The 18136-nt window shown below is 55.1% G+C and overlaps 4 protein-coding genes across 4 annotated transcripts; 2 read left to right on the top strand and 2 right to left on the bottom strand.

The window, feature by feature from the left end:
- Window positions 1–502: 502 nt before the first annotated feature.
- JN550_002185 (uncharacterized protein) lies at window positions 503–1887 on the top strand (the record flags this gene model as incomplete). Its single annotated transcript, XM_049313452.1, has 2 exons — window positions 503–565; window positions 673–1887. 2 exons carry the CDS (start codon window positions 503–505, stop codon window positions 1885–1887), a joined length of 1278 nt encoding a protein of 425 aa, XP_049175476.1.
- Window positions 1888–2657: 770 nt separating this feature from the next.
- Window positions 2658–4888, bottom strand: JN550_002184 (uncharacterized protein; the record flags this gene model as incomplete). The annotated part of the gene is made up of 5 exons (XM_049313451.1): window positions 2658–2796; window positions 2853–2915; window positions 2981–3238; window positions 3292–3807; window positions 3861–4888. The coding sequence occupies 5 exons, from the start codon at window positions 4886–4888 to the stop codon at window positions 2658–2660; spliced, it is 2004 nt and encodes a 667-aa protein (XP_049175475.1).
- Window positions 4889–7937: 3049 nt separating this feature from the next.
- JN550_002183 (uncharacterized protein) lies at window positions 7938–8522 on the top strand (the record flags this gene model as incomplete). The annotated part of the gene is made up of 1 exon (XM_049313450.1): window positions 7938–8522. One exon carries the CDS (start codon window positions 7938–7940, stop codon window positions 8520–8522), a length of 585 nt encoding a protein of 194 aa, XP_049175474.1.
- A 1023-nt stretch (window positions 8523–9545) lies between these two features.
- On the bottom strand, window positions 9546–11769 carry JN550_002182 (uncharacterized protein; the record flags this gene model as incomplete). The annotated part of the gene is made up of 3 exons (XM_049313449.1): window positions 9546–9563; window positions 9659–9937; window positions 9988–11769. The coding sequence occupies 3 exons, from the start codon at window positions 11767–11769 to the stop codon at window positions 9546–9548; spliced, it is 2079 nt and encodes a 692-aa protein (XP_049175473.1).
- Window positions 11770–18136: the final 6367 nt, after the last annotated feature.

Genomic DNA, 18136 nt, shown 5'->3' with positions numbered 1-18136 from the left:
AGGCCGGCAGCACTGAAAGTCCGGCCGACAAGGTGTTGAGACGGGGGACCTACAGGCTGGCAGGAGATGCTCCACATGCGGTGGCTACATAGTACAAGACCCATGTCATGTCCCCAATGGGGCCATGGGCCATGGGCCATGGTGGATGTTCGTCGGCTCGCTTATCGTTATCGAGAGAATGTGCACCTTGGTGGGATGGGGGATATTTTTTGACGGCATCGCGGGGCATTCGTTGGTGTGACTATTGAGCCGCCTGTATCTTCGTCTCAGTGCTGTGTCTTCCACAATTCCCTGTTCTACTTTTTTTTTCTTTCCTAACTCCATTCCCGCAGACAGCCTGCCTCAAAGCTCTTGCGTAAAGATTGGTTTGTAGACATTGCAGATCTTTCTCGCATCCGACGGCCACAGCCTCTGACGAGCCTCTCTCACGCCTATACAGTCAAAGTTGGCGGGCCCTCACACTCACAGCACCTAGAGGCTTCACGGCCTCATATCCGCCAACATGAAGTTGGACACCAAAGCGATGCGCCACCTCACGGCTGAGGATTGGCGCGTCCTCGCAGCCGTACGTCCTTCTGCCCCTCAACCAAGTCCCCGTCCTTCTCCTCTACACCTCCAGCACCAACCACGATGAGAGCACAGAAACGAGACTGAACACCCGCGCCTATACAGGTAGAGACCGGCACCAAGACCCACGAGCTCGTGCCCACCACCATCATCGAGCGGCTCTCGCGCCTGCGCGGCGGCGTCTCGGGCGTCCACCGCTCCATCAGCGCCCTGGCCAAGACGGGCCTGATCGGGCGCATCAAGGAGGCCAAGTACGACGGCTACCGGCTGACGTACGGCGGCATGGACTACCTGGCCCTGCACACGTACGCGGCGCAGGACGCCGTCTACAGCGTGGGGAACCGCATCGGCGTCGGCAAGGAGAGCGACATCATGGTGGTCGCCGACAACGCCGGCGTCCAGCGCGTGCTCAAGATCCACCGCCTCGGCCGCATCAGCTTCCGCACCGTCCGCGCCAACCGCGACTACCTGCGCAAGTCGCGCCAGGGCCAGGGCGGCACCTGGATGTACCTGTCCCGCCTGGCCGCCATGAAGGAGTACGCCTTCATGAAGGCCCTGCGCGACGAGGGCTTCGTCGTCCCCGAGCCCATCGCCCAGAACCGCCACACCATCCTCATGGCCCTCGTCGACGCCTTCCCCCTGCGCCAGATCTCCGAGGTCGGCGACCCGGCCGCCCTCTACGCCGAGCTGATCGGCATCATCCTCCGCCTGGCGAAGCACGGGCTCATCCACGGCGACTTCAACGAGTTCAACATCCTGCTCAAGGAGGAGCGCACCCCGGCCAACGAGGCCGAGGACGGCCCCGACGCCGAGGAGCAGATCCGCGTGACGCCCGTCCTGATCGACTTCCCCCAGATGGTCTCCACCGAACACCCGAACGCCGAGTTCTACTTCGACCGCGACGTGGCCTGCATCAAGCGCTTCTTTGAGCGGCGCTTCCACTTCGTCAGCACCGCCCCGGGCCCCTTTTTCAAGGACGCCAAGAAGACCGTGGGCGCCAACGGGGCCCGCCGTCTCGACGCCGCCGTCGAGGCCTCGGGCTTCACCAAGAAGATGTTGAAGGACCTCGAGGCTGCCATCCGGGAGCAACAGGCACAGCGGCCTGAGGGCGGCGAAGGAGAGTATTCCGAGCCTGACGATGATGACGACGACGATGAGGAAGAGGACGACGACGACGATGACCAAGAGCAGGATGATGATGAACATGGCCAAAATGGGAATGGCGCAGAGGACATCGAGCAAACCGTCGGCGATCACAGCAGTGCAGATGACAAGGTCGACGTAGGTATAGCAAAGCTGTCTGTTAAGGACGAGACCTGATAGAGAGAGCCGTCGTCCAAGATAGAAAATAACATGATACCCCAGCAAAGTCTACGGATCGCTCCAGTCAGTTGTACTATCACGATACTGTCTGGTGTTTGCGCCCAAGGCCAAACATAGCCTGTCTTCTTGTTGTTGTTTCGATGCATGTACTTGTTCTGACGATCACAGAGAATCTAGGTTGGGGCATCTAACACAGAGCCCTACACACGTCAGTTGGCATACATGTTTGACCTGTTGCCAAGCTACCTTTCCTGGGCAAATCAAGAGTGTTCACAATGAGGGATGCGGTTCTTGTGGTTGGGAAACCTTGTCCATGCTCAGAGTCATTAAGAAAGCGGTCAAAAGTGTACATTGTGACTGTCTCTCTCTATGAACAAGATCATTTGCATGATGTTGCCTTCGACAGTCGAGACCAAACTCAGGTTGTGTGTACGTAGCAGATGAACAAAATAACCACGCCCTGCAGATAAGGATCGATTCCCAAATCTATAATCCATCGACAAAGACCTTTGTGCCGGGTAATGTGACGGAGATGTGAATCCACCTGCAGTAACAATCGTAAAACAACTGAGGGGCGGTAAGTGTCGTTACAACCAGAATGCGTCCTGCCAAGAAAAAAACCCTGATTTCAGACCAATGTGAAGGGGTGCCGTTGGAATGGGGGATATGCCGATGCTGAGATGAGTAAAGAGGACGTGTGATGATTGATACAGACCATATTGGTCGATAGGAATAATGCGGGAATCAAGGCAAACATCCATTCCACCCTAGTCTTTCTCTTTCTTGATTGGCGATGATCGAGTGCTACCATTGGCAACAAGGGGAGAGTCAACGTGGACCGTAGCATCTTCATCGACGGAACCATCATCGGATGCCGGCGTGTTTCCAGCATTGGTACTGCTCGAGCTGCGCGAGGTTAGTAGGCATCATAGCCGAGGGCACCACCGTGGGATGTCTCATACAGTCTGCCCATCCCAACCTTGGCGTCCCTCACATGTGGCCCCAACGACCCACGCGGGAATGGCCTGCAACATGTCAGCCAATCACTCACGACCTACCCATTGAGCGAAACCAGAAGGCAAGCACTTACGTCGAGCCATTGCTGATTCCTCGCTGCTTCCAGCCGGGTTGACTGTAGATGGTGGGGGACATACCGACAAGGGGGGTTCCGTAAGCGCCAACATTGTACTCGTTGGTTCGGAACTGACGTCGCTCGGATGTGATGCGCTTCAACTCCTTCTGGGCGGGAGTGTCGGCGTAGCGGATCTGCATAGGGAGACCCTCGTCACCGATGGGGCGGCCGGTGTACTGCTCGATGATCTCGTCGCAGATCTCTCGCGACTCGAAGCTACTAGATGTTAGTCTTTGGGGGTTTGAGGCACCACCGTGCGGGATACCTACCGAGCGAAGCCAACACCGCGACTATTGCCAAGCGAATCGCGCAAAATCTTGGCCGAAAGGATGGGGCAGTTGATGAAGATGGCGCTGAGGTCCGTCTCGGTGACGCCCTTGGGGAGGTTCGAGATGTACAGGTTGGTCGAGCTTTCGTCGCCTTCGGCCTTCAAGCGGGAGTTGAAGGACTCCTGATCCCAGGGATCGAAGTTAGTGAAACAGTTACTGTGGAAGTCGCACGGGCAACCGCACATCTTGACGGCTCTGGGGGCCACTTGGCCCTGGGATTCGGCGACGGTCGGTGTGATGCGACCAAAGGGGCGACTGGGAGTCGGTGTGGTGCGACCAAAAGGGTCCATGTCCATGGCACTGGCCAGGTCCTGGGGGCTGGGCATGTGAAGGCCAGACGCATAGAAGGATTCAGGGTCAGTTACCCGCGCGAAGCCAACTTCATAGCCCATCGCATAGAATCCTCGGATGCAGGTCTCAGACTCCTTGACTGTGCCGAACTTGGCAAAGCCGAAACTATCCATGAGGTCAGTAAGATATAGAAGATTGTAGGCAATAGGCACGCTCACCCCTTGCAGGCTCCAGTTGCCGTATCAATGATGGCCTTCGAAGTCTCGACGGTACCAAAGCGATCGGCGTACTTGAGCAGGAGGTCGTCGTCAGTGGTAGGATGCAGACCACGGATATAGACATTGCGGTTGCCCGGAATCTGGTTGACAAGGCTCTGATCGAGTGTCTTCATGTTCTCCTGGGGCGTGAAGACAGCAGGAACTGCCTGGGGGATGGCGGGCTCCCGCGCAAGGAGCTGCTGAAGGTCACGGTCAATGGGGGGAGCGATTGAGGCAAAGCCCTTGGGCTGTGCAATCAGACCAGACGATGTGATCTGCTGGGGCGACGGAGTGGTGTAGGCAGATGAGCTGCGGTCGAAAACGGTGACACGAGCACCAGCATCGCGAGAGGTGCTGCCGTAGAAAGGGGTAGCCGGGGTTGATTCGGTGGTCGAGTAAGATGCACGGCGATTGTCCAGAGCTGGAACCTCGGGCTGAGCAGCAAGAAGAGTCTCAAAGTTCTTGGCAATCTGGTCTCGGACGGGCTTCGGCATCTGGGACCACTGCTGCATCGCATTGATGTCGTGACCACCAGGGGCGGGCCAGTGGAGTCCATTCTTGGGAAAGATGGCGCCGTTGCCACCGGTGACTGCGGCACCACCAGGAAGGTTCATCATCGCAGCGGGCATGGGAACGCCGCCGTGGGTGACATAGACTTGGCCGTCCAGACCAAGAAACTGGACACCGGGTATACCATGAAGAGACTGCATGCCAGGGTTCAGACCTAAACCAGCAAACTGGTCAATGACGGTGGCCATGCCGGGCTCAGCGAAGCTAGCATTCTGGGTAATAACGGCATTCTGGGGCAGACCACCACCGATGTCATGAAGGCCCGCAGACTGGCCCATCATGTAAGGACCGATGGGAGCGCCGCCAGTCGGATTGGTTGTGTTGGGACCCTGAGGACCAGCGGTAGCAGCGGTACCCGCAGGACCGCGGTTGCTTGTCTCGTTGGACATGGTCGAGTAATTCATGGTCTGTAAAGTCATCGTGATTAGCTTGTTTGAACTTGATCAAAGAGTATGAAATAACCATGAGTCAAGAATCAAGTACCGAAACCGCCCGCAAAGGCCGAGAGTTGGGGTATGGGATGGTGCACGAGATTGGGATGAATGGCAGTAGACAGAAATAGGAGAAAATGTGAAGTGGGCTTCGGGAAAAAAAAAAAAGGTGTAGATTCAACATGAAAACCGATCTCTGGTCAGATCAGTCATCAGTCATCAAGGCAGAGAGAGCTCGCACAACAGCATACTGCAGCCTCAAGAAAGGAGGGGTGATAGATGTAATAGGTTGTGAGGAAACGTCAAGCAATGTGACAATGGTCAATGCCATCGATGTGATAGATGTGAGTATCGGGGACGTTCAGATGACGACCACTGTCAATCTCGTCACGTCTGGATTGTGAGGAGCAAACGGTCACCAAAAATCGTCGTCTTCAACCTCACGACGATCTATCGGCAAGGCGACAACAACACGACCTCAGATTTGAATCGACGGTTCATGTTGAATAGGACGACGTCGCAGGGTAGGCTGAGTGGAGGATGATGATCGAAGGGTGTTTGTTTACCTTTACAAAAGCCCAGTGGTGCTGTACTTATCTTGGACTTCTGATGACGTTGTTGATCTGTTGTTCTTGTCGTCAGTTGGGTTCAGATGCTCCAGCTGATGAGGAAGTGTGATGCAAGATATGAAAAAGGATGAAAAGCAGTGAGTGAAAGAAAGGCTCCCTAAATACAAAGTGGCCGATTGTCCAACAGGAGGACGAAGGAGACTGGCGTAGGCCGATTGTCAGGAATCGAAGCTCGTCCGTCAACAATCGTTTGCAGAGAGTCGATTCACAACCGGCACGAGCCGTCCTCCAGGGCTTCATGAACAACGTCACGGCTCAAAGAGACAACAATCGCCCCGAACAATCGAAAGGGAGGCTTACCGTACAGAGTCTGGCAATGCCACCAAGACGAGTTGGGATGAAGCGAGCGGGTACAAGTAAAATAGAGTAGCTAGCGAGCAAGGTGAGATTCCGAAGAGACTGCGATTCGGGGTGGATGGGTGTGGTGATGCTTATGATGGATGGGTTGGTGGAGAGAAAGAGAGAGAGAGAGAAGAGAGAGACAAGAGAGACAGGGAGAGGACTTGGGAGACGCGGGCGTGGCGTGACGGGCAGAGGAACGGGCGGGGGAGAGACCACCGACCTTTGACGCGATACTTGTCCAGCAGGAGGTCGCGAAGGAGCACGATGAGATGCTCTAGGAGATTCTGGGAAGGAGCAAGTCCACTGCAGCTGTGAGGTCACGATCGTGGTGATGATGATCGGGAAGGATTGGTGTATTCCGCGGAAAGAAGCTGTGAATCCAAAGGCCGATAGGTCGGGAAAGAAAACCTCAGACTGAAGTGAATGGATAGTGCAAATTTTCACCAAACAAGGCAGCCGCCACGTCCTTCTAATCCGAATAAGCTTGAGTAAACAGTGGTCGCTCAAAGGCGGCCACAGTGAATCTGCCGTCGCTGTCCGGCCGGGAGGGCAACGGGAGAGTACGGCGGGGTTCTGCCCAACCCCCTTGGATTCAGACGGAACTCAAAGACCAGACCAGAGGATTTCAGATGATGTCTGTCTGATGCCCTGACTTGGGGTCTATGTCGTTGAACGTGTATAGAGTAGTCCACAGACAGCACAACCCGGCCTTGCGCCTGACCGCGGCCGTCTCAAGCACTGCTGTCGCGCTTCTGCTGCACTGGACGTGCTTGCCGTCTGCTCTCCGTGGCGCAATGGCTTTAGATCCTGGCCTGCAGCTGGTCATATCCTGCTGGGTGGACAATTAGGACGCTGTTGTTATTGCCGGTGAGCCTGGGTGATGAAGTAGTCGCATGCCAGTTGTGCACCAACATCCCACTCCCCTATTCTCTAGTTCCCGTTGTACGGTCAAATGACAAGACCTCGGCAGCCCAATCTTCGAGAGCGGCTTCGGAATCTGGCCAGTGTCAGTCGAGCTAATTTTCCATGGGTGGTGTTTGGGAGGACGAGAGATGGTGGACACGTCTGCTATCAAGGTGTGATTGCTCTCTTGTGCTTGGACATACCAGCAGCAACTGTTGTTATGGTTGAGTGGACTTTCCAACTCTGGATACTGACAGCATATGCCTATAACATGCAGAGGCTGTAGTCTGAAGCACCAACCGCTCTTGACCGTATTGGAGCGCCAGCCAGAGTTACCAATGCTCCAATAGCGGGAAAGAGTGCTTGTGGTCAAAGTAATACTGTCGTCTCCCAGTATGTGATATGTCGCCTTGTCGAAAATACAGAATTCCTAGCCAATCTCAGGAAGACAGCTTGTGAAAAACCTCAAAACGGTATGGCATACAGAAAAGGAAATGGCTAAGATATGCTTGCAGGTAGGTTCACCTGGTGTTCGTTTGGCGGAAGCACACTTGCGGCGGTCACATCCTCGCGAGCCCAGAGCAAGACAAAACCAGTGGTCGGGGGAGGGCGAGATGACAAGGCTGCTCCTTATAGACGCCCAGCTTGCAAATCACTCAGGATGCAGAAGTGGTACACAGGCCAGGGAATGGGGACTCGAACATCCCGGGCACTTCCTTTTTCCCCTGAGGAGCGTCACCTATGCGCGACCTATTGGGTGTGGATGTGAACGTGCAGCAAAGGCAAGCCCATTGACTCGACTTTGAGATTAGAATGCGCGACTGTGAAAAAGATATGCCCCCTAGGGTGGCTGTAAGACACCCTCGGCGCCATACCGATGTAGGGTAGCAGCAGCTATAGACGGAGATCTTCTCCTCAAGTCTTGGCGGTAGCAGGTACAGCTTGACCCTGACGGCAGGCTGGGCCAACCACATCTTCATTACGCTGGGCGATGGAACCGGAGAGATAGGGAGGGCCTACTGGTGCGGTCGGGATACCAAGCTCAGAACGGGATACAGGATTGGATACACCCAAGGCAGTGCTGTATCATGCTATAAGGTGAATGCTACTCTTCCGGGCCCAACGTTGGCTGGGTTTGCAGGGCAAGCGTGAACATCCCAAGGATGTGCTTTGAAATCTGGAGTTCGGCCGGTGCTCGGACGCTGGCAGCTCATCCGATAACCTCGACCTTTGTATCGACCAAGAGCATGTCTCATATTCTGCTCGTGTCTCAATCCAAAGCCCACCAACCTCATCGAGACGTGCAGCCCGTTGAAAAGAGGTGTTCGGCGCCAGCAATCAGACGCGCAAATAGGGCTGAACCTCATTGGGCGGGCGTTGCAAGCTGCATGATGAGGCCAGATCGTGCAAGTACACGGCAACCAGAACCGCCCACCTCGAAATGCAAATACAGTAGAGCCGACATAAAGGGCCCTGCAAGACGGAACAAGCTCAACATCAAGGATGTCCCGAGTCGGCGGGGGATCAACGGCAAGAGCCACTGGTTGACATGGATCCCTTGCAACACCCCGTGGCATTTGACTGTCAACGAGGTCTCCTTTGCCCAGGGGGTGAAGCTTGACTTTTGGGTTGTGTCTCGCAGTGAAGTGGTCAAAAGCAAGGAGGTGCGTCTCAAAAGCTCCGGCCTGTCTGAACCCGTGCTGCTCCGCCACATCGATGGAGCACCCGTCGTCTACCTAGAACCTTGAAGATTTCAGACTGGTATCCAGGATGCTTCATCTGGTAGTTCCCGATGAGGTGAAGACATTGTATTTATCCCACGACCTGAGGGCTACTAGAGATGTAGTCTGACGGCATGGCCCAATATGATGGAGTTGTAGTCCACCATCACGGCGGCGGGCCTTCCGAGCACTTGGCTACCCATGCAACGGCATGGCCCGTGCCACCCTGGTGGCTTCTAGATCAGATCTCACTCAGATCATCAAGCTTCCAAGAAGAACCCAAGATCCCAAGGTGAGCACGGGAGTTGAGCCTCGACCCCGTTGCAACACATCTTATACAGTAGGAACTGTTTGATGTAGCTCCACTGGGCTTCGGCAACCATGGTCCGACCCCAGCTTGCGGCGGCCACCCGCACCAAGCATGTCGACTTATTGGATTAAAGTCGCACATTCATGCTGGCGCGTTCTACTGCACGCCCACCTGTTTAGCTGGTCTTCGCTATGGATCGCCACGAGGCGGTTGGGAAATCACTCGAGCAGACCAAGTTCGAACGATGTGACACTCTTCCAGAAAGCGGTGTATGAGTTTGGGGATCGAGAAGACAAGCACTCAAGTGGCTCGTCACATGTCATCACAATTCTGCAGCGCCTGGTGGCAGTTGGAACCTTTCCCGAAGGGATTCTGGCGACATATAAAGTTAATGACCTATCACCCGCTTCCGACAATGCGCGTGAGCTGCGCACATCAGAGCACACATTTTCTATCACACGGAGCGTACCAATGGTTGAAAACAACTGACCGAAAGGACGATGATGCACGTACTGGACGAATATGAAGCCAAAAATGGATAACGTCGCAATCTATAGGTCGTCGTCATTATATGGTGTATGTACGAAAGCCCGTATAGTTCTATGCCAATAAAAGAGCAGAAATATCGTACCCTACTTCTATCTAGGGTCAAACAGCGCCATAAGAAGCTCACGATGGGTGACTTCAACCAAACACCACGTTCATGCAAATGCGGATTAAATGCCTTTGGAGTGGCACTACTACGACCAAACGTCTTCCTGTGATGGTGTGTTAGCGATATGTTGTAGTTGCGGCTGAACGAGACAATGCCACACAGGTTACTGTGGTAAGTCTGCGGTGGATCTTTACGTACCTGGTACTGGTTGGCAGCCCTCATATTCTTCACAATTTCCTCTCCCTTGGCCTCGGAGACTCCGCGCTGTTCGGCGATGATTTGCGCGAGGACGGTGTTGACTTCGCGAGCCATGTTCGCAGCATCACCACAGACGTAGACATATGCCTTCTTCTCCAGGAGCTCGTTGATCTCCTTGGCCATTTCCTTGAGCCTGTGCTGGACATACACCTTTTTGGGGCCCTCACGCGAAAAGGCGTTGATCATCTCGAACGAGTCACCAAGAGCCTTCTTACGGTCCTACGATCCCATTAGCAGCTACATCATGATGAGGTCACGCAAATACTCACCTCCCACTCGGACTCGTACATAAAGTCCTCGCCCCGCTTTCTGCACCCAAAAAACAGAAGAGTCTTGCCGATAGTCTCTCCAGCCGTAGCTTGATGCGCACGCTCCTGGACGAATCCGCGGAATGGTGCTACACCAGTGCCAGGGCCGATCATGATGATGGGCTTGGAAGGGTCGGAAGGAAGCTTGAAGTTGGAATGGCGGACATGAACCGGCAAATGAATACCGTCGTACTTGTTTCTCGGGCCCGTAATCTCGTAAGTTTGACCGAACGGCTTGGGGTTGGGGTCACCGTTCTGCTTCTCCTTGAGGGCAAATAGGTAGTTGGTAGCAACACCCTGGAATGGATCGGACCTGCCAGGGATGACCTGGGACTCAACGACAGCCGTGATGGAAATCTTCTTGGGCTGGGCCAGGGAGGATGACGAGATGGAGTAGTAACGGGGTTGCAACTTGGTGACGCCTTCAATGAAAGCAGAGAACGGAATGCTGGTCCACTTCTGGCCTCCACCAACGGTGCGGAGAACTCCAGCAATGTTGTAGTGATACTTGCTGACCTTGTCGTGGAAATAGCCTTTGTCGCTACCAAGCTTGGTCATCTCAGTCTTGGAGGCCTCATCTGGAGCAAATGCGGCCAGGGTTGCGAGGAACTGACGGGAGACAGGAGCACAGATTTCCATGTGGTACCGCACGATGGCGTCGTAGGTCGTGGGAGTCGGGAAAGGGACCTTGGCGGTGGGTTCGAGAGCCTTGACGCTGATAACTTGGTGTCTCTTCTCGGATAATCCGAGGATGTCCAGGAAGTAGTCCACCTCCTGGCCAGGATTGGTAGGCCAAACAGCAATGTGATCACCAGTCTGGTAGGAGAGGTTTGAGCCACTGATATCTACTTCCATATGCAGGCAGTTCCTGTCCGGGACCTGGAAAAGTTCCCGCGACTCAGCAATAGGGGCAATGTATGGGTTGTGGGCATTGAATGGACCCTTGGCCGAACCCTCGAGATGCATCTTGTTCGGTTCACCCAGGTAGACCTCAGGAGAGTCCCTGGTGAGACCTTCGCGCTCAACAATACCGAAGACAGGCTCATACTGGGCTTCGCGTTCCTCGAGTCCCATCTTCTCGGCCAGAGCTGCCCACATGGGCTCCTTCCAAGCCAAAAAGTCTTCCTCCATGGTACCGGCACCGTCATCACCTTCACCGGCCTCGCCGATTCTGTGGCCACCCATCTTCTCGAGAGCCTTGTTGACGTTGCGAACCATGGAGTTGTAATGCTCATAGGTGTTGTTGCCTAGTCCGAAAGCGACATATTTGAGGTTGCCCAGAGGAGGATCGGCAGATTCCGAGAAAGAGACGTCTTCGCCCGTGATGAACTCGTAGAAGTCGACGGCGTTGTCTGTCGGCTCGCCCTCACCGTAGGTGGCGAGGACGAACATGACAACCTTGTCTTCGCTGATGGCGTCCAGGTTCTCGTAGTCGTAGTCCTCAAGATCGGCTACCATGGTGTCGAGTCCGAAACGACTCTTGCCTTCTTTGGCCAGTCTCGAAGCGTAGTCCTCAGCGGTACCAGTCTGGGAGCCGTAGAAGATGACACAGTTCTTTCCCGACTCGTCCATCTTCTCTATGATGTTTCTCGTTTTCCCCGCCTTGAGCCCGTTGGCGTTGGCGAAGGAGTTTGCGTAGGGGTCCTTGGTGACGCCCCAGTACTTGCCCTTGGTGAAGTAGGCTACCGTGCCCACGAGGATGATCGAGAGGACGATCAAGTCCAGCGTGTCGAGCTGCGCCATCTTGGCTTACGGTTCGGGGTGGTTTCGCGACTGCGAGTATAGAGGTGGCCGTATGGCGTCCAAGACCGTTGTTGCGCGGTCTGGTGATGGATTGGAGGGAGTGTCTCAGTTCGGCGGTGCGCCCGGTCCCAACACTATGACGACGACCACCAGTACTTTTGCAGTGCGTGCGTGCTCGGCGAGTTGAGCCGAGGTTCTGCGCGAGACAAGTCGCTGGTTGTGAAGCAACGCTGGTTGGGCCAGCAGATCGCGCGGTGCGAAAGGGGGTTTGGGGCGTGTACTATGTAGGGAGGCTCGTAAGTGCCGGACGACGACCACAAGCGATTAGGGCGCTGGTGGGCGACAGTGGGCCGATGCTACGGGGGACCAACCGGAGGGGCCCGCGGCAATAAGGTACTATGACAGTAGGGATAATACTCCGTAATGGCGCCCTTCTCGCCAGCGGCTACTGTGTAGGTACAGTAGCTTGCCTACGCACGAATGTGGTCGGGGGGTGGAATCGACAGCACTCTGCACAAACCAACGCAGAACCGACAAAAGGAAACGGAGAGCAATGCAGGTGAAGCGGCGGAAACGGCCGAGCTGGGAACGTTGGATCCAATATACGCAGCGAGGGATGGGAGAAGAGAGTCGGCACTCCTGGAAAGTTTTTGATAAGGACAGCCTAGCCTCATAATAAGCGCTACAGCGCACAGGTGGTGGGCAGGCCACACCCAAGGGCCGCCGTCCAATGCCATGGATTTGGAGAAGACCCCTACAGTGCGTCGGCGGCGGCCTGCAGCAGAGCGAGCGAGCGAGCCCTGGAGAGGAGAGTGCCAGCGTCTGCCCTGGTGCTTTGCGCAACTCGAACCAGGCCCCCTGGGGTCCTGGAGGCTGTCGGGCTTGGTGGAAGCCAACAGAATGGCGAGCCGGGGCTTGGGATGCCACCGAGTCTAGGCCTGTTCGGGACTGGCGCTCCCGAATTTCGCTGCCTTTCTGCAAGAGATGGCTGTGCGGAATCGACCCATTTGATGAGCGAGCCCGCCTCCCGAGTCACCGACTGCCCGACGCCAGATGGCGACCCAAGGGTGACCTCGTGCACCCCCAGCACCCCACTGGAACCCCACTGGCCCCGTGCCAAGCCCCTCCAGGGCTCTCTCAACTTTCAAGTGCGCTGGTTGCTTGGAGCCACATCCACCTCTGCCGCCCATCCATGAGCCATGCGGCAGTCGTCTCGGGCCTGCCACCACGACCGTATTCGTATCCGCTGGCCGCACTGTCTATACTAAGGTCCACACGGCCGACTCGGGATTTCGGAATCGGAATCGCTCCTATACTGACTATAGCCTAGGTACTGCCTTGCAATTCAAAAGACTCCATCCCCGTCTTCGTGAGCTCACCATCCTTCTCGGCGCCGGGAGACGCGGCTTCTGGGTGGCAATGCTGTGCAATGAGGGTGACCTTCCACGCTCACAGCCGGAGCTTAACCCTAGGATATGACGGGTTTATGTCCCCGCCTCGCCCGCCCGCCGACACAGCCGGAGGTTTTGCTAGATGATCTGCCCTCGCGAGATCTATCAGGCGCCCTCCTACTTACATTAACGCCAGTGATTCGCTTAGCGAGGTCCAACACTTAGGATAACTCAGAGTCCCCGCCACTGAGAAACGACTCTGTCAGCCACAAGACCATAAACGTCGAAAGCGGCTCAGAACAATGCTCTAAATCTTTGCCGTGGCATGGAATCCCATCCTGACGTGGAGCCGGAGCGCCCAGCTTAGGCCCGGGAGCCGGACCAGAATGTTGGGCTGCCAAGGTCAAGGAGCTGCGGGTGTAGGTGGCGGGCGAGACTACAAACCGCGGAGGTTCAGGATGTTCGAGTCTCCTATAATATACATGGCACAGGAAATTCGATTTCACGACCAGTAGCCTCACCACAGCAGTTGTCCGTCGCCAAAGCCGGAGCCGACATCAGCCAATGCTCTCAGTAGTCAATCAGTGACGCATTACAGATACCGGCAGGGCATGAATGATCCACCTAATTACAGTAGCAGAAGTATATATCCCCAGGCCCAAGGGCCGTAAAGGACACGTGAGGTCTCGCGTGGGGATCGGTAGTTGCACCGGGTTGGAATCTGGTGTCCAACAGGGAGGATCATTGCGTCTCGGCCTCGGGGTACTAGTCGGACAACTTCCTCTTAGGTAATTCCGCTATGGTACCGACACGTTGCGAGCAAGACTTCGCGAGCGATGCTATCCAATCTTGTGACCTTGCTTTGATACCTGTAAGGAACGTATGTGTGAGCGGGATTGAAGGTCTGTCTTTGGGACAAAAGCCAAATTCTTTCTTCATTGCATCCTGACTGCGTTGCTATTCTGCGCTCTTGCCAGTGATCAGATACTCATGTCGATCTGAGATTCGCATGTAGGCATGTGACTTTCTTGGCCCGAGCTATCGTGATGGCAGTCTACAAACGATTGCTGTTTAGTTTGCGCTACCCCATCCATACGAAGTTCGTTATTTGCCCTGTAATCAGTCGTACAACTGCACTGCACTGTTCTACGTTGTAGTTGCTGACACATTACTTCTATTGTTACCATAAAGGCCGAAAGACCCGCACACGTTCTCGCTAACGGTCCCAAAGTGAAGTGGATCGATACAAAGCAAATACTCAAGCTGTGCAGTGCGGATGATGCGACATTAGTAGTCTCCCACCGTTCTACGAGACAGATCTGAGTCTAGGCTTGGCATACTTGAACATTGATTTGGAGATGCAAGAACAGCTGAAGCATTTTGCTTTTCGCCAGGTGCGTCAAGCATCTGAACTCAACCTGGCTGCCATTACCAGCGCTTTGGCAGCAGCAGGGGGCTTGCTCTGGTTGGCACGATCTGATTGGCCAGTGCCTTGCAGATGGTCCTAGGTGCATGTTCCCAGGCCCCAGAACCCGCGATAGTTAACTGAGTCGATCCCACTGAAAAGCACGAGGCGGGCGTCGATCAGGCGTTGGCAACGGACCAGACACGCAGACGTGCGTTCAGCTGCAAGCATTTTACCACTTTTCCATGGCTCAGGACGGCACGCTCCGGCTTCCCATTGGTTGTAGACGCAAGGAGGAGAATCACTGATTATCAGGCGTGGGAAGGGGGCTTACACATGACTGCTTGTCTGGCTGTCCAACCAACCTCGACCTGCCGACGACGGCACGCTCAACCTCCCAATTAACGTACGCACTTCCAGGTTGTACTTGACTGCTCCTGCCCCCCTACACAACAAATAGCAACGGGCGAGGACTTGGGGTTGTTTTGACGACGTGCCGGCCGTACTCTGACAGACATGGGCTCATAATCCCGAAAATGGGTGAGTTTGGTCCCCGCCTCAATTATACCCTGGTCATGATTCCTGGAGGGCGAGAAAAAAGTTCCCCGGCCTAAGGTAGGCAACCCGCCAGCCGCGTCGCGGGCCATTGGCCGGAATCTGTGCGCCCGGGAGAACGCTTTCCACCGTATCTGAAGCTCTCCTGGGCTTGTGTTTCACAAATGAGGGGTGCAATCTCGAAGCCAGTCCGATGCCCTGATGTCTGATGTCTGATGACTGATGCCTTTACTGACAACTCCATCGCACCATGCAGCTCCGTCCCAGGCGCTGCCAGACCAACTCCCGCAGGACCCATTGAAGTACTCACCCCGGTCCGCCTCACGATTGAACGTCCACGACGATGACGACGGCGCATGGGACAACACACTGCGCCCTGCTGTCCTAGGGACACCTACTAGAGCACATTCCCGCGAGTCCTCCCTCGAGAAGCTCCAAGCCGGCAGCCTAGCCGGGATCCCGGAGTCGCCAGTGCTGCCCAGCTCTGACGCCGCCTCTCCGCGGTCCAACGCATCGTCCTCGCGTCAAGCCCTGGGGGGCATCTTGGAAAGGGTCGTCGATCCGAAGGCTGCGGCTTATGGGCACCATAGGCAGACCTCAATCGTTCATGGCATTCAACACTCACGGAATGGAAGCCTGGCTAGTTCGTCGTCCAGTCCGCTGAGCCCGCAGATGATAGCTGCTGCTGGCGTTGGCCTCTTGCCGGAAAGATCAGACTCGCATGCGGCTGGTCGCGCAGATACCGAGGTGACCATGACCTCCCGGCCGCCGACGGCATTGTCGGGCTCGACTGCTACTCCCAGTATACACCCGACATTACAGAGGACTTTGTCCACGACCGAGAATGGCGGTGGTGCCGGGGCCACTACCCGGAGGCATCCGGAGCGCATGCAGAGCAGGTCGAGGCGAGATCATTCGCAACATCCTTCCCATTCGTCTAGGCATCACAGCGAGCAGAAGACTGTGGGCGAGTACGCCCTGCACGTATTATTCACGCATGTGAGTGTCTTGGCCGTGGACGTGTGAGCTTCCAGCTGCTGACTGCCACTTAGTTTATTGCGCTCGCCGAGGAGAAGCTGACCGAATGCATAACTGTTCCATTCGAACCGGAACCCAACATCGAGGCTATTTGCGGGCCAGGAGCGGACCCTGCTTTTGATCAGTTCATCGTAGCCCTGGGACACATAGCCAGCCAAAAACCGAAACCATTGATCGACTTGATAATGCTATGGAGGAAACACAAGAGCGAGTCTGCGAGCGATGCAAGAAATCAGCTGCAACAGTCGAGGGGCAATATGCCCGGCGGCCCCCTGCTCCGACGCAATACCGAACCTGTTCAGGCAGCCGCTCCCAATCCTATGCCATTAGAGAATGGCAACACCAACGATCAGGCATCACTTGCTTCAAAACAAGAATTTGTAGCGCAGGCCGAACGGCGCTCTATTGTGTCCATTTACATTCTGTGTCGTGTTCTGCTGGAGGTTATCAGCCAAAGCACGCTCAGTTGCATCACGCCGGAGATGGAAGACAAGTTGGAGGGCATCATTTTCGGGCAGCTCAAAATTGCAGACATCGAGCAGCTCTTTGTGTCTCCGCTTAAACTGGCCAACTGGAACTTATTTGCCCAGCTCTTGGGGGTAATGAGCGAGATCAACTTTGTCAGCGTCACAGAACGATTTGTAGCCGATCTGGAGAGATCACTGCAAGACATGACCGCAAGGAGCCCGACCATTGCCAATCGGGACCCTGAAGGGCAGATGGAACTGGTTCTAGGCGGCATGAAGAATCTCCGCCTCAATATCTCGTCCAACGAAGCATGGGACCACTCGTGCGACTTTTTGATATCACTGGGCCGCCAATTTGCCCGATCACACGGGCAAAAGGTCAAATCGGCATTTTGCCAGGTTCTCGAGACGCTCCTCCTTCCTATCGCTGCCAATGCGAGCAACAGTCACCTGACACATCCAAAATGGGCCGAGGTTATCAGCAATATCAGCCCTCGTCTGGCTTCGATGTTCATCAAACCGCGCCACTGGCAGGTCGCGTTCCCTCTGACTGCAACAATGGTATGCGTCTCCCCTCCTGAGAGCGCCAGTTCTCAGTGGTTGCAATTGGTTCTACCGCTACAAACCCGACTCAAAGACCGTGCTTTGCGGCCACTATGCTTACAGGTCATCTCGAGGCTGCTTTGGACCTACTTTTACCGTTGCAGCGATTCTCCCTCCGCAGTAGTACGGAAGTTAGACGAGGTTATGAAACTCATTCTCCCTCCTAACAAGCGGACGTATTCAGCTGCCGACACCGCCGTTTCTGGCCCCCTGATTCAGATCATCCGAATAATTGGCTTCAAGCATCCAGAATACTGCTTCAAAAATATCATCTTTCCCTTGGTGAATGCGGAACTTTTCAACTCAAACAAAGACTTCAAGGTCGAACAGCTTGATCCGGATCGGATGGTGATCGGGATAAGGGCATTCCTTGCCATTATGGCTGACTTGGAGAAAGGCGACCAAGGCCGACCACCTTTCCCCCTAGACTATTCCATCTCCGCAACAACTGAACAACCACAACCCAATTCTCCTGCCGGAGATTTCGCAAACGGAGCACCGTTGTCCATGTTCGCAGCCAACACGCGGGATGAGTCTCTTGCGAAGCCTGTCCGCTTGGCTGCGTTAAGTGATGTCGTTCGAGAATATTACAAGAGGTTTTCAGAGATTCTTGGCAAGATCACCATTATATGTGACAACACCTTTGGCGGGCAGGCTGCTTTGGACGAGAAGTTCAATAGCCCCGGTTCAAAGACTCCAATCACCGACACATTCAATTTTTCTCGACGAGACGAACACCAGAACCTAGGAGAACAAAAGCAAGCCTTCTATGAGCTGCTTCACGTCGCTGTGCAAGCTCTACCCCGCTGCTTGCCGGTTGATATCCCGTTCAACTCGCTAATCAATCTGCTGTGTACTGGCACAGCCCATGTGCAATCCAACATTGCCGAGTCTTCCGCACAATCCTT

The sequence above is a fragment of the Neoarthrinium moseri genome, assembly GCF_022829205.1.
Source record: "Neoarthrinium moseri strain CBS 164.80 chromosome Unknown scaffold5_Wmoseri_CBS_16480, whole genome shotgun sequence".
Classification (NCBI taxonomy): domain Eukaryota; kingdom Fungi; phylum Ascomycota; class Sordariomycetes; order Amphisphaeriales; family Apiosporaceae; genus Neoarthrinium; species Neoarthrinium moseri.
This window is presented reverse-complemented; position numbering and strand designations above follow the sequence as displayed.